Source organism: Hyperolius riggenbachi, chromosome 3 (assembly GCF_040937935.1).
Source record: "Hyperolius riggenbachi isolate aHypRig1 chromosome 3, aHypRig1.pri, whole genome shotgun sequence".
Classification (NCBI taxonomy): Eukaryota; Metazoa; Chordata; class Amphibia; order Anura; family Hyperoliidae; genus Hyperolius; species Hyperolius riggenbachi.
In genome coordinates, this window is record NC_090648.1 from 385,447,217 (window position 1) to 385,460,853 (window position 13,637).

At 42.6% G+C, this 13,637-nt stretch overlaps 1 protein-coding gene across 1 annotated transcript in view; it reads left to right on the plus strand.

Moving 5' to 3' along the window:
- The window catches only part of LOC137562352 (epidermal growth factor receptor kinase substrate 8-like), a 132,704-nt gene that overhangs the window by 94,750 nt on the left and 24,317 nt on the right, over window positions 1–13,637 (plus strand). Inside the window, exons 5-8 of the mRNA XM_068273688.1 lie at window positions 2,911–2,946; window positions 5,649–5,672; window positions 10,748–10,949; window positions 11,196–11,376. Coding sequence (XP_068129789.1) covers window positions 2,911–2,946; window positions 5,649–5,672; window positions 10,748–10,949; window positions 11,196–11,376 — 443 coding nt within the window. The remainder of the gene's footprint in view (window positions 1–2,910; window positions 2,947–5,648; window positions 5,673–10,747; window positions 10,950–11,195; window positions 11,377–13,637) is intronic.

The following is a 13,637-nucleotide window of genomic DNA, read 5'->3' on the forward strand; positions in this document are numbered from 1 at the left end:
TGCGCCAGAGTAGGTGTTGCTTGTTCTGGATCCGGGGACTCCGGGTTTTCTTCGTCAAGGGCTGGGGGTGACGGCGCTTCCGCGCCATCTTGGTTCCCGCGGCGGAATTTCTCCAGTTTGGCAGCAGCTCGAGGGGTCGTCATGGCTGGTAAGAGGTTGGGAGTATCTTCAGCAACTTTAGGGAAAAGTTGGGAGAAGTAAATTGCAGTCAGGATAACTGTAAAGTACTAGCTGGACGGGAGCTCACTCGACACACGTCCTCACACCATGAGCTTGCGGCCACGCCCCAACAATATTAATATTAAAACGGTTATGGTAGTTTTCTCTCAGGAAACGTGAACTCTTTGCAGAGATTTCAAAACACTTAGACAAAAGATTTTTGAATTATTTATGTAACCACTTAAGTACCAGCGGCCTCTGCCCTCTTAAGGACCAGAGACCGCTGGTACAAGCAACGGTGGAATAGTGTTGAATACCGATGAATCGCTGCACATATTTATTTATTGTATTTATAAAGCGCCAACATATTACGCAGCGATGAACATTAATTTAATTTAGGTTACAGACAATATTTAGGGGTGACATACAGCAATATGACAATACAGGAATACAAGAAAACCAGATCACACACCATAGTATGAGTACCAGGTAATGCTTAGTCAGTCACTGGATGGAGCATGGAGATTAGGCAAGTTAGGTTCACTCAGATGCATAGCATGGGTTCACAGTAATGGAGGTGCATGATCAGGTAGGTAGGACACAAAAGGAGGAGGACCCTGTCCAAAGGCTTACAATCTAGAGAGAGAGGTAAGGACACGAACGGTAGGGGACATGAGTTCAGCTGTAGGTTTAGAGCACTTGTGAGGGGTAGTAGGCCAGAGTGAAAAGGTGAGTTTTGAGGGCTTTCTTGAAGATGTTGAAGGAGGGGGACCCACATACCCACCGCAGTCGCCGTCAATGCCGCACATTGGGAACCTGGGCCACCCACTCTTCAGTCTCTATGACGACAGAGTTCCTGTGAACTGGCCAGGAACCGATTTCGTTGGCTCCTGACCCGATCACAGGACTCTGCCATTATAGAGTAGCAGAGTGAGTGAGCTGCGGCAGGGAGACCGTTGCGAGATCGTCAGGAGCGACGAAAGCGGCGAGAACGCGCGGCGTCTGTGGATTGAAATCTATGCCCTGGCAGCCATCAAAACAGGGCGTAGATTTCAATCATCAAGGTCCTAAAGTAGTTAAAGAAATAATTAAATATAGCAATTGAAACAAATCCATACAGTAAAAATGATTAAAAGTGAAAATAACTGGCGATAATGTCATGAGCAGTCTTTGAGTCAAATTACTGTATTTCCTTTGGAGTATAAAGTCCAATTATAGAAAGTTCTGTGGATAGAAGTCCATGAATAAAATAGCCAATCCCAGATGTTACATGGATCGCTGGGCTCTCTCCCTGTGTCCAACAGTATTTTTAACCCTCCCACCACTGCAGGGTGGAGTTTGTAAAAGGAGATGGTCTGTATCTGCTAGACTGCTACAGGGCCCCTCTCCCCCCCCCCCTCCCTTGGTCATGACAGGCAGAAAAGAATATGCAATATCTGAAATGGTCATATCTCGGCGACAGCCAATCAGAACCCGCAAAGAATGCCACAGGCGCACTCCTGACCATTCCCAGTGTCACACAGACACCAAAAACGTGTATTGAGATATTCCACTTCTGAGCATGCTGTAACTTGTGGTAGGAAGATGTTAGACAAGCGCTGAGTGGTCCAGCCACAAACAAATCCTATTTAATACTCATCTGCTAATTTTGACTTGGCCAGCATAGACGGAAAACTAATTTAGTAAAATGTCTAAATGACTTATTCTTTCATCCCAAGATGAATTAAAAGTCATTTCTGTAACTCTGGTTCTAAGAAATGTATGACCGGTTGATGTTCTGACTCCGCTATAGTGCCCTTCTTATCAAAACCTTTGTAGTAGATCGTGACAGTATGATATGCCTCTGGTTTAGGGTTTATGGGGCGCCCTCTAGTGAACAATGACTAAAGTGAATCTGTTGTTTTATGGCACTCTCTCCAAGGGAGATAGATAAACAACCTTTTCCTGTGTAGCAGAGGTCCAGGCTGAAATTAAAACAGCTTTTCTTTTAAGCAAAATTAAAGGAGCACTCCTACTCAGGCTTTGTTTGCTCATTTTCATATGATTGGAGCATTTCTGCCGGTGAATCTGTCCATCCTAAGGGGTAGATAGGTGGTAGTAGCACTCACTACACATTACCACCCACTGCAGCTGTGCAATCACTGTGAATGAGCACCCACTGCAACCAGGCACTTGTCTCTTGCCTACTGCTTGTTACCCACAGCATTGATGTGTTATTGTTTAGTAAGGCTGATGTCATGTACCCATGTCATGCTGACAGAGCTTTTAAATGTCCGGTTTTGGGAAAAACAATGCCTACTTTGGAACTGAATCTCTCTGTCCCTCTTTTACTGTTGACTTAAATGTGCCTATGCAACGCTAACCATCATTCTTATCCTCTTAATTGATATATAGCTTATTTAAATTCTGAAAAATGTATTTTACTCATAAAGTCTTCTTGATATACTTGACTAGGGATGTGTGGGGGGCGTATCTGAAGGTGTTAGGGATGTGTCTAAAGGCGTCACTCTTTCGAATCTCAGGAAGTTGGAAGATATGCCAGAGTATCAAATGTGTAATTGGAATTTGGTAGAAAAGTTTTTTTTATCTTTTTCTTTTTTTAAATGAATTGAATATGGCACAGTGTAGCTTAATATATATATATATATATTGATGCATAGCTCATAACAAGTAGAATATAGAGAAAACTAGATCCCACATCCCAGTAACAGTGTATAACAAAAAGTAACAATTATCTTGCTTCACCAAAAGCTTTTGATGCCGAAGAAGGAGTTTGAAATATTCAAGGTGGGTCTGGCCATGTTGTGTTGGTTTGCTGCTATGTTTTCTCTGGGTGTGAATTAGTTTGTAGGTTTGTTTCAGTTCTTGTCTCGCTACAGATTATACAAACTGTCATAATACACAGTCATTTTCGAACCTCAACTTCTGGAATAAGTATTACAAGGACACGGAATGTATCTTGCTGATTATTCCCACCACAAGGTTTTCTTCTTGGTCATCCTGCATGTCCATCACTGAGTAGACAAGTGTGCTCTTTTGTCTAATGTTAAATGTTGTTCTTACTCAGCACACTAGTCACTAGTCATGAGGGTGACCTCTAATGGTGAACCTAACTAGAAGTGATGAGAAAAAATATATCCTAGAAAGCAAATAAGATAATGAGCAAGTCAAAGCCAGCAGCTGCCAAACAGAAGGCAGATGCTTAATTGGCCAACAGCCAGATGTAATTTTGGCTTAGTTTAATTCCCTACCTAGTAGGGTTGCAACGGTATGAAATTCCACGGTATGATAACCGTGAAAAAAAATACCACGGTATTACGGTATACAGTATTATACAATTATTTGTACACTTGGCCCCCCTTACATTAAATAATGTGGGGGTGCCCCACTCCTTCGGCATACATCTAATTAAGCCACCGAGAGATTTGGGGCCCCGGGTAAAACTGGAAAAAAGGGTCACCCTGCTCCTGCAAAAGTCCAGGTGGCGTTAGAGATAGGTGTAGCCAGTAATAGGTGGCCGCAGCATAGGTAGCCAGGGATAGGTGTAGCCAGTAGTAGGTGGCTGCAGCATAAGTAACCAGGGATAGGTGTAGCAAGTAGTAGGTGGCTGCTGCATAGGTAGCCAGGGATAGGTGTAGCCAGCAGTAGGTGGCCACAGCATAGGTAGCCAGGGATAGGTGTAGCCAATAGTAGGTGCCTGCAGCATAGGTAGCCAGGAATAGGTGTAGCAAGGATAGGTGCCTGCAGCATAGGTAGTAGTTGCTCCTCTACATGGGTGGCCTAGTCTGCTGCTGGAGCAGTGGCATCTGAAGGTGGTGTGGAGAGTGAGAGATCATTGACCAATTACAATCAACTGAAGGATTCATATAGACATTCTTCAGGGCTTGCAGTAGGCATAACAGTGTTATTTTAATTGAGTTTTACTTAAAGAGAACCAGAGACGAAGAATAAATAGATTTATACATACCTGGGGCTTCCTCCAGCCCCATAAGCCTAGATCGCTCCCACACCTTCTTTCTCTGTTGCCTCTATCCGCCGGCACGGGGTCCCGTCATTTCAGCCAGTCAGGGCCAGTCGACGCAAGGGCAGCTTGCTCCCTCCGTACTGTGCAGGCACATGCGTAAAGAGACGGAGGGAGTCCCTGTGGATGCGGAAAACTGGTTGCGTCCGGCAGAAGTGACGGGACCCGGTACCGGCAGATAGAGGCCGCGGAGAAAGGCGGCGTTGGAGTGATCCAGGTTTATGGGGCCGGAGGAAGTCCTAGGTATGTTTAAAATCTTTTTCCATTTTAACCACTTAAGGACCGCATGGTTTTTCTGTTATCTGTGCTGCGTGGGCTCTGCAGCCCACAGCACAGATCGTGTAAAAGGCAGGGCGATCAGACTCCCCCCCCCCCCCCCCCCCCCTTTTTTCCCCACTAGGAGGATGTCCTGCTGGGGGGGGGGGGTCTGATCGCCGCCTGTTTGTGGGTAGCGGGGGCTCCTCAAAGCCCCCCTCCGCAGCGCTATTCTCCCCTCCCTCTCCCCCTTTTTTCCTCCTCTGTATGGGCTTCAGCCTATCAGACGACGGCGATCCCCAGCCAATGATTAAGGTTGGAATTATCCTATAATTGAGTAAACTGAGAAATATAATGTTGTTCCCCAACATATTTAATCGTATTGGTCCACACTCTGCACACCGTAGTCATCGGGGTTCTACAACGTTCACCGCAGATGTACCTCAAAATACCAGAAGAGTAGAGTGTTCATATGAACCTAGTTTGGCAGCTTCAGAAATAATAGCAGCATTATAGGCATCCTGGGAAAACCACCACCTCACCGAGACCAACACCGATGCATAATAAATATAGTTGCATATTTGGTAAGGCCAAACCCCCCTGGTCAATGGGCAACTGCAGTGTTGTGAGAGCAATCTTATGCTGGGCATACACGGACAGGAGGGAGGCTCATCAATCGAGCCTGATGGCTCGATTGATAAGATCCAACTTGTCCGATACCCCGCCGAATCGATAGTGCGCTCAGTACCGGCCACCGGGGACGAGCGGGGATCGATCCGCACGGACAAGCGGGGATGCTCCGGCATTGAGCCAGCGGCTCGATCCGGCGCATAATCTATGTCGTGTATGCACGGCATTAGGGGTTTGGCCATTCCAGATAAAATAAGATATCATTGAATGGAGATTTTTGAATTCTTTTTTTTAGAAAGTGTTATAGATGTTTGCCTATTTGAGTAGGAATACTATTTTAAAAAGGTTAATTCTTCCTATAAGAGATAACGGGAGAGATTTCCAGACCTGGCTCTTCTGACGGAAGGCCTCTATCACTGGCTATATATTAAGTTTGTAATAATCATTAAGTTGTATCAGGATATGAATACCTTAGGACAAAAATATTTTTATATGTTCCGATATCCCTGGTTGAGTGCTGTGTTTGCATGTAGTGTGCTATAATGATGACTGTATATAACCAGCTCTGTCTCTTAACACACAGCAATTGCTGGGGGAGCTCTCTGAGGTAATCAGCTTATTATTGAATATTTTAAATGAATGCTCCCCTTAGGCCCGGGGCCCACTAGAGTTGTTTCAGCAGCAATTTCCACTGTCAAGGGCTAATGCAAGCTTATGACGGCGATTCCACAGGCTGGAAAGTGATTTGCCAAAATTGCAATCACGCAGCCTGCAGCGTTTTTGGAGCACTGGTTAAGTGCAAAAATCACGATTTTGTATCTCTAGTGGGTCCCAACCTCTACTCCTCCTATGTCTGTCCTACTGCTCATCTGCAGTGGCTGCAATTTGATGCACTCTTTCCCTGCTCTTTCTAGTCTCAGTGGCATCCTTTACCTATCCTGCCAAACATATTGCTTTTTTTTTTTTCTTTCTTTTTTTGCTTCGAGAATAAGTAACTTCTTGCTGTGCCAGGGTGTAACTGTATGCAGTGGGCCACCATAGGCATAGGGCCAGGAGCCCCCAAAGTATTTATTTCCCTCTAGACGAGTTCATTGCTGTAAGAAATAAGATCAGGCCCACAAAGTATAGTGACTGCAGAGCTCTACCAGCCATATCTGAACTGCTTCTCTAACCATCCTGCCAGAAGTGATAATCATTTTTATGTACAATTAATCAAGGCCCTGGCATAATCCTATCTCTGTTAATAAGAAAACTGAAATTGACATGAGGTTACTTTATACATATTAGGTTTAAAAATAAACTGATTAGGTTTTTTTTTCTTATCAATGCTATATAAATAAAGTAGACCCTACAAAATGGAATAAATATACTTTATTACAGCTCTAGGACAACATACATAAAGGGGCCTCTCTGCATGCTGCATTGTGAGGAGGCTTAGGACACTGTAGGATGAGTTGGAAAGGGGAAGGTTTCCTTCATTCATTGATTTTATTTTTTTCACATTATAGATTCATACAGTATTAAAGACATTGAAACTATGAACGAACACACAATGGAGAAACACATTATGTAGAAATAAGTGTTAAGCCAGAATGGTTTATATTTTAGTTTTTCTAAGTAGCTGTCATTTGCTTTGGCCACTTCTGGCATTATCTCAGTCTACTTTGTGAGGTAGTCACCTATAATGGTTTTCTATCAATCTTGAAGGTAATTCCAGAAGTGCTGAGCATTCGGAAGAAAATGCCTTTTTTTTTTGTCACCGCACTGGCTAAGGTACAATGTACACTCTTACATTTGATCTTGGCCATGTCCCACATTGGCTACCCAATGAAGGAACTGGGTACACTTCTGGCTTTGGCTCCCTCTATTTCCCTGGATAATGTTCACAAATCACAGTAATCTTTTTTTGGTCTGGTTAAAGATTACCTTAAAATTGCCCTTGTATATATTTCTGTGGGGTCAATTCACCAAACTGGTAACGCATAACACACCACACATTGTACGCACTAAGATATAAGAGAAGATATTCATTATCGTGAGTTCATAAGGTGTTACCTCCAAGTTTTTTTTTTTAATGTTAAAGCAAACCTGAAGTGAAAAAAACAAATATTTTTAAAACTACTTAAATGTCCTTCTTTTTTTTTTTTTTTTTTTTTTGTAATATTGCATTATTCTGTCATATTTGCGATTTGCAAACCACACTCTGTATTTTTATATATAAAACAAAGCAGAGCTAATGACCCTTTGAATGTTCCTGCAGTAAAACCTTATCTCAAGCTGTGTCTCACTGTCTCTTGGCTGTTTAAGTTCCTTTTGGTAACAGGACTGTATTCCACCCAAGTTGTGTTGAATAGTTCAGGGCAGCTCTTTTACATAGATAACTGAAGTTTAACTCTTGCTGTACTGGAAAACAATGAGACTCTCTTCTTTGCTGCTAATATTATCTATCTTATGCTGCGTACACACTTGAGATAAAAGTCTTTGGAAAAGGCAAGATCACAGACCAATTTTACCCCATTCCATGTAGTATGAGAGCCATACTCTACACAGTCTATTCTATGGAGCTGCACTCCCCATCAGATAAAAGCTTTGCAAGATGCTGCACACAAAGATGCCCTTACACATTCAAAAGATCATTATCTGCAAACGATCTGTTCCTGCAAAAGATCCATTCCTGCAAAATGCAATTCATAGGGCTTGATTCACGAAAAAGTGCTAACTGTTAGCACGGCCGTTTTCGCGCGAATTTTCGCATCGCACACGATCACGAATTTTCACGCGAAACGATAACGTTTTTGCGCGCAAACGCGAATTTTACTGCAAAATCGAGATCGTTTTCGCACGAAAATTCGCATTTGCGCACGAAACGTTATCGTTTAGCGCGAAAATTCGCGATCACGCGCAATGCGAAAATTCGCGCGAAAACGGTCTTGCTAACAGTTACTGTGTAATACAAACGAAAAAACCACAGAGACACCGGGAGCCCCTATAGTGTATTATCCTTGCGATATGGTCAAAAATTGTAATTAGTACTACTCACAAGTGTGGGTTGCTTGAAGAGGCAACCACTCGTATGCGCAGGTGGAGAAAGCCCGTCTCCACTCGGTCTTTGCGGTTTGAGGTCGCTGCTCCTTAGAAAAAAGATTTTTCGCCACAAATGTGGCTAAAAATAACACTCCCACTATGTGGGATGTTAAACTCAGGTAAAATAGCAGTAGGAGGCGCCCTTGGAGTGGTATTTGCACTTATGCGTACTTATAACAGTAGATGTATAATATATTGTAGATTGCCTACCTTAAGAATGGACACTCCACTCGGTAGGATGAGATTTAAGAGTTTAATGAAGATTAGCACCTAGGACAACGCGTTTCGCGGTACAAAACCGCTTCATCAGGTCAATATAGTGCTGTAGTAAGTCGGTGGGTATTCTGAGCACCGTCCTAGGTGCTAATCTTCATTAAACTCTTAAATCTCATCCTACCGAGTGGAGTGTCCATTCTTAAGGTAGGCAATCTACAATATATTATACATCTACTGTTATAAGTACGCATAAGTGCAAATACCACTCCAAGGGCGCCTCCTACTGCTATTTTACCTGTGCTAACAGTTAGCACTCTTTTGTGAATCGAGCCCATAGTCTATGAGATCTGCAGATCATCATACACACCTTGTTTAACAGGCAATCATCTGCAGATCAGATCCACCAGGATGGATTTTCAGATCTGCAGATGATTGCCAGATATGCAGATGAAGTCTGTTAAACAAGGTGTGTATGAGGATCTGCAGATCTCATAGACTATGAATGCATTTTGCAGGAATGGATCTTTTGCAGGAAGAGATCTTTTGCAGACAATAATCTTTTGAATGTGTACAGCATCTGTGTGTGCAGCATCTTGCAAAGATTTTATCTGATGGGGAGTGCAGCTCCATAGAATAGACTGTGTAGAGTATGGCTCTCATACTACATGGAATGGGGTAAAATTGGTCTGTTATCTTGCCTTTTCCAAAGACTTTTATCTCAAGTGTGTATGTAGCATTAGTTGTACAACACATACAATTTATTGTCTCATAAGTTTATTATTTATTTAGGTTTGCTTTAAATTAACTAATTTGTTTGCAATTCACAAAGACTTACCAGGTGGGGATTTATAAGTGTTTGAATTGCTCAGCATCCTCCGACCAGTTTTTATGTAGCTAGGCAAAGTAGGTTATTTTGTCTGCGTGTGTTTATTTATTTATTTTCAATCTTTGTCTACCACTAAACGTGGTAGCTTCCTTAATGCTCTTTTGTGAATTGACCCCTAGATTGCTTGGAACAGACCATGTTTTTGATTATAGGCGTTGTAGTGAAGCCAGCACTAGCTACCAGTTGCAGTAAAGGACTTATTCTTTACTAGAAAATAAAGTTGTTGTTGAAAAGGACTTGGATAAAGTTATTGATAGATTAGGAAAAAGCCAGTGCCCTAAATGGTCTGTGGATGCACCCTACATCTCGAGCTATTAGAGAATTAAAAAATGTAATCTCAAGTGAATAGGTCGCAGCCTTATCTGAGGGCTGATCAGTCAAGCCTTCAAAAAAAAAACTGCCAGCAGGGGGCTGGGGCTCACCCACACATGTAGTTTTCAGTCTAGCAGGTTAGCAAATAACATTTTTTGGCTTGTGAATTATAGTTTTACAAAATATTAGAAACTTAAAATTTAAAGTTGAGTACATTTAAGGTGCTCTTCAAGGTGAGAAAAAAGGAACACGACCTAATTCTTTGTAGGACTGGAACTCAACTTTCTTATGCTTAACTCATCATGTCATTTCAGGTATCCTTTAATGTCAAGTCTATTAATAGGGTTGCTGAAAAATCGTTGATAAGTTTATATATTTTTATAGCTAATCTCAAATTGTTCAATATAATCTGTATGTGGCTAGACAAGGCTTGCCCCTTGTGGCAATCACATGGCTTGTCTTGCAGCTGCAATTTTAAATTGGTCAAATTGTGCAGCCATAGCCAGGTAAGCAGATTTCCTTTCTGCTCTAAATTATCAATTGAAAAACACATGAAGAAACATATGATGTGTATACTGATAGATCAGTATTTCTTTGTTGTGGTAGGAGATTCGTGTTGAGCTATACATGTTTAAACATAGGAAAAGAAAAGTGGCATAATTGCTTTTGGCTAGATCAGATATTTTTTTTCCCCCACCAAAGGTCTTTGCAGATTGATGGATAGATGTTTAAAAATGGTTTAAGGAGTCAGTTTAGATTAAATCCCCTCTATCCACCTGCTACAAATCAGTACTTATGCTTCTTCCTCTTCTTGCCGTCCTGACAGCTGTCATAAGAATTCTTTATTCTGTTCTCAAAATTGAGGAAAATATTTTTGGGGTGTTTTGATTTTGCTTTCTATCACTTTTTATTTTCTTTAGTGTTTTTGAGTTGACCTAAATTATTAACAATGTGCCAGCTTTGAATTACTGCTTTTTTTATGCCAGCATCGTCTATATTTACCCAAAGTTATTTATAATATGCAAAATAAAAATTGGGCAACACAAACATTTGTTTTCATGTTGCACTGCTTTCCCCTCAACTTTCATAGAAGGCACACAATGTGGGCACAGATGATGGTGAACTGTCCCATAGGCAACAAATTTGTTACTGCAAAATGGGTTAAGTTTTGTCTGTCCTTCCAGAAACAAAAGTCGGAGATCACCTTAAAGCAAGGGGATCCAGGTTTGACTGCTCCTGCACCCCCTCCACACCCTGCCCCTTCTCCTCTTTCTATACCGGCATCAAAATCTTGTCCATCTGGAACCCTGGTTAGTCGCCAAAGCAGTACGTCCAGTGACAGCGGAGGAAGCAGTCTAAGAGACCACCAGAGACCACCTATTGATCGTAAGTAAGAAATACTGCAATTTTTTGTACTGAAATAAAAATTTAAAGCCTCTTGCAATTGCATTTATATCTTCAGTACTGACTTAAAGTTTTTATAACAGTAAAACCCAGCTGATCTGTTGAGAAGAATTCTATGTGTTTCTGAAATAAAGCTATTTAATAATTTGTGTCAGTTGTAGGATGCAGTAATGAGTATTTCATGTGAAATCTGAATGCATAATTTGATTGGTGAATGTTGTTTTTCAGGCAGGAAATCTCAGATGGAGGAGGTACAGGATGAGCTGGTACAGAGATTGACTATTGGCCGCAGTGCAGCCCAAAGGAAATTCACTGTACCACGGCAAAGCACCCTGGCAGCCAATATTTCCTACTCCTCATCTACAGAAGATGTGAAATTGTGGCTACAAGCAAAGGGATTCAGTTCCGTGTAAATTGTCATATTTTTGTAGAATTAAGAGCTATCATCATCCCCTACATATTCAACATGCTAACTTACATCTATTCCAATCACCATCATTTCCCCCTCCTTCAGTATATCCTGTTAACATGCCAGTGCAGCTTTTGACAGAGTTTGTGTTTTATTTTTTTTTAATTTTTTTTTTTACCACTGCTCAGATTTAATGATCCCTTTATCTTTCCTAGTGCCTAACCCCAACTGCCCCTTTCACAGACAGCTCTTCCAAATGTCTAACACTACACCCCTCCCCATATAAACCTCTTTTTAAGACCCCACCCCCTCCCCTTGTTATTTACTATGATGTATACTCAAGCTCATAGTGCTTGGCCTTTAGAGATGGCCCAAACGGTTCGACCGCGAACGGTTCCATGCAAACTTTGGGTGGTTCGCGATCGCATTCGAACGCAAACTTTCCCAGAAGTTCGGTTCGCCCCCATAGTGCACCATTAGGGTCAACTTTGACCCTCTACATCACAGTCAGCAGGCCCATAATAGCCAATCAGGCTACACTATCTCCTGGAGTCACCCCACCCCTTATACAAGGCAGGCAGCGCCAGCCATTATAGTCGTTCGTGTCCCTGCAGTAATTAGTGAAGGGAAAGCTGCTGACCAACTCTCATAGGGAAAGATTAGTTAGGCTCTTGTAAGCTTGTTAGCCTGCTCCTGGCTGATTCTTATTCCTAAAATAGCACCCCATAACAGCTCTTTTGAGAGCTAATCTTGTTCTTGTGTTTTTTTTTTTCTCCTCCCTTCCTCCCTTCCGCCCTTCCTCCCTCCTCCTCCTCCTCTCTTTTCTTCCAGGGATCTTGTCTTCCAGGGATTTGTAGGATGTCATGTCAATAGCCAGCTCACATACATTGGCCAGGAATCTAACCCAGGTCAGCTGCTTGGAAGGCAGCTATGATCACCACTATACCACTACATGCTGAAACTTCTTGGAGCAACAACAACAACAACAACAACAAATAACATTTGTAAAGCGCTTTTCTCCCGTGGGACTCAAAGCGCATAAGCATGGCTCCGACCATCGTGGTACAGGGGAAGAATTTTATAAATCTGGAAATGCCAGGCTAAACAGGTGGCTTTTCAGTCTGGATTTGAATAGCTCCAGGGATGGTGCTGTCTTTACTGGGTGTGGTAGGGAGTTCCAAAGAGTAGGGGCAGCATGACAGAAGGCTCTGTCTCCAGATTTTTTGAGGTGCACTCTGGGAGTGACCAAGTTTATAGAACTTGCTGATCTGAGGTTGTGAGAGGTGTGGTGCAGCTTCAGCAAGTCCTTCATGTATCCAGGGCCCAGATTGTGCAGGGATTTGAATGTCAGCAGTCCAATCTTGAAGAGTATTCTCCATTCTACTGGTAGCCAGTGCAGTGAGCGAAGGATCGGTGTAATGTGACAGTGGCGAGGCTGGTTTGTTAGCAATCTGGCAGCAGCATTCTGCACTAATTGCAGGCGACGCAAGTCTTTTTTGGGGAGGCCAGCATAAAGGGCATTGCAGTAGTCCAGCCGTGATGTGATGAAGGCGTGGACTAGGGTTTGAAGATCCTCTGGGGGAATCAGATGTTTAATCTTTGCAATGTTCTTCAGATGAAAGAAGGAAGATTTAACTACAGATGAAATTTGGTTTCTGAAACTCAATTCCCCATCGATTAGTACGCCAAGGCTGCGCACAAGGTTGGAGCTGTTTATGTCTGAATTCCCAATCCTGATTGGTGTTGCTTTAGGATAGAGCTGTTTTGATGGCGAGCACTGGCTTTGGACAAACAGGACCTCAGTTTTGTCAGCATTCAGTTTCAACCAGTTATCATTCATCCATGCCTGAAGCTCAGCTAAGCAAGAGTTTATTTTTGGGGTAGGGTCTGTTCCACCAGGTTTGAAGGACAGGTATAGCTGTGTGTCATCGGCGTAGCAGTGGTACGTCAGGCCATGTCGTTGGATAAGTGTACCGAGTGGCAACATGTAGATTGCAAACAGCAGAGGGGATAGGATTGATCCTTGTGGCACTCCGAATTGTAGAGGTGCAGGTTTGGACATTATAGGTCCTAGGGATACTCTCTGTGTTCTGTCAGTCAGGAATGATCTGAACCACTTCAGGACTGATCCACTGATGCCACAGTACTCCTGCAGTCTGTTAAGCAGGATTTCATGGTCAACTGTATCAAAAGCAGCTGAGAGATCCAACAGGATTAGGATGGAGCATTCCCCTCTGTCCCTTGCCATGAGCAGATCGTTG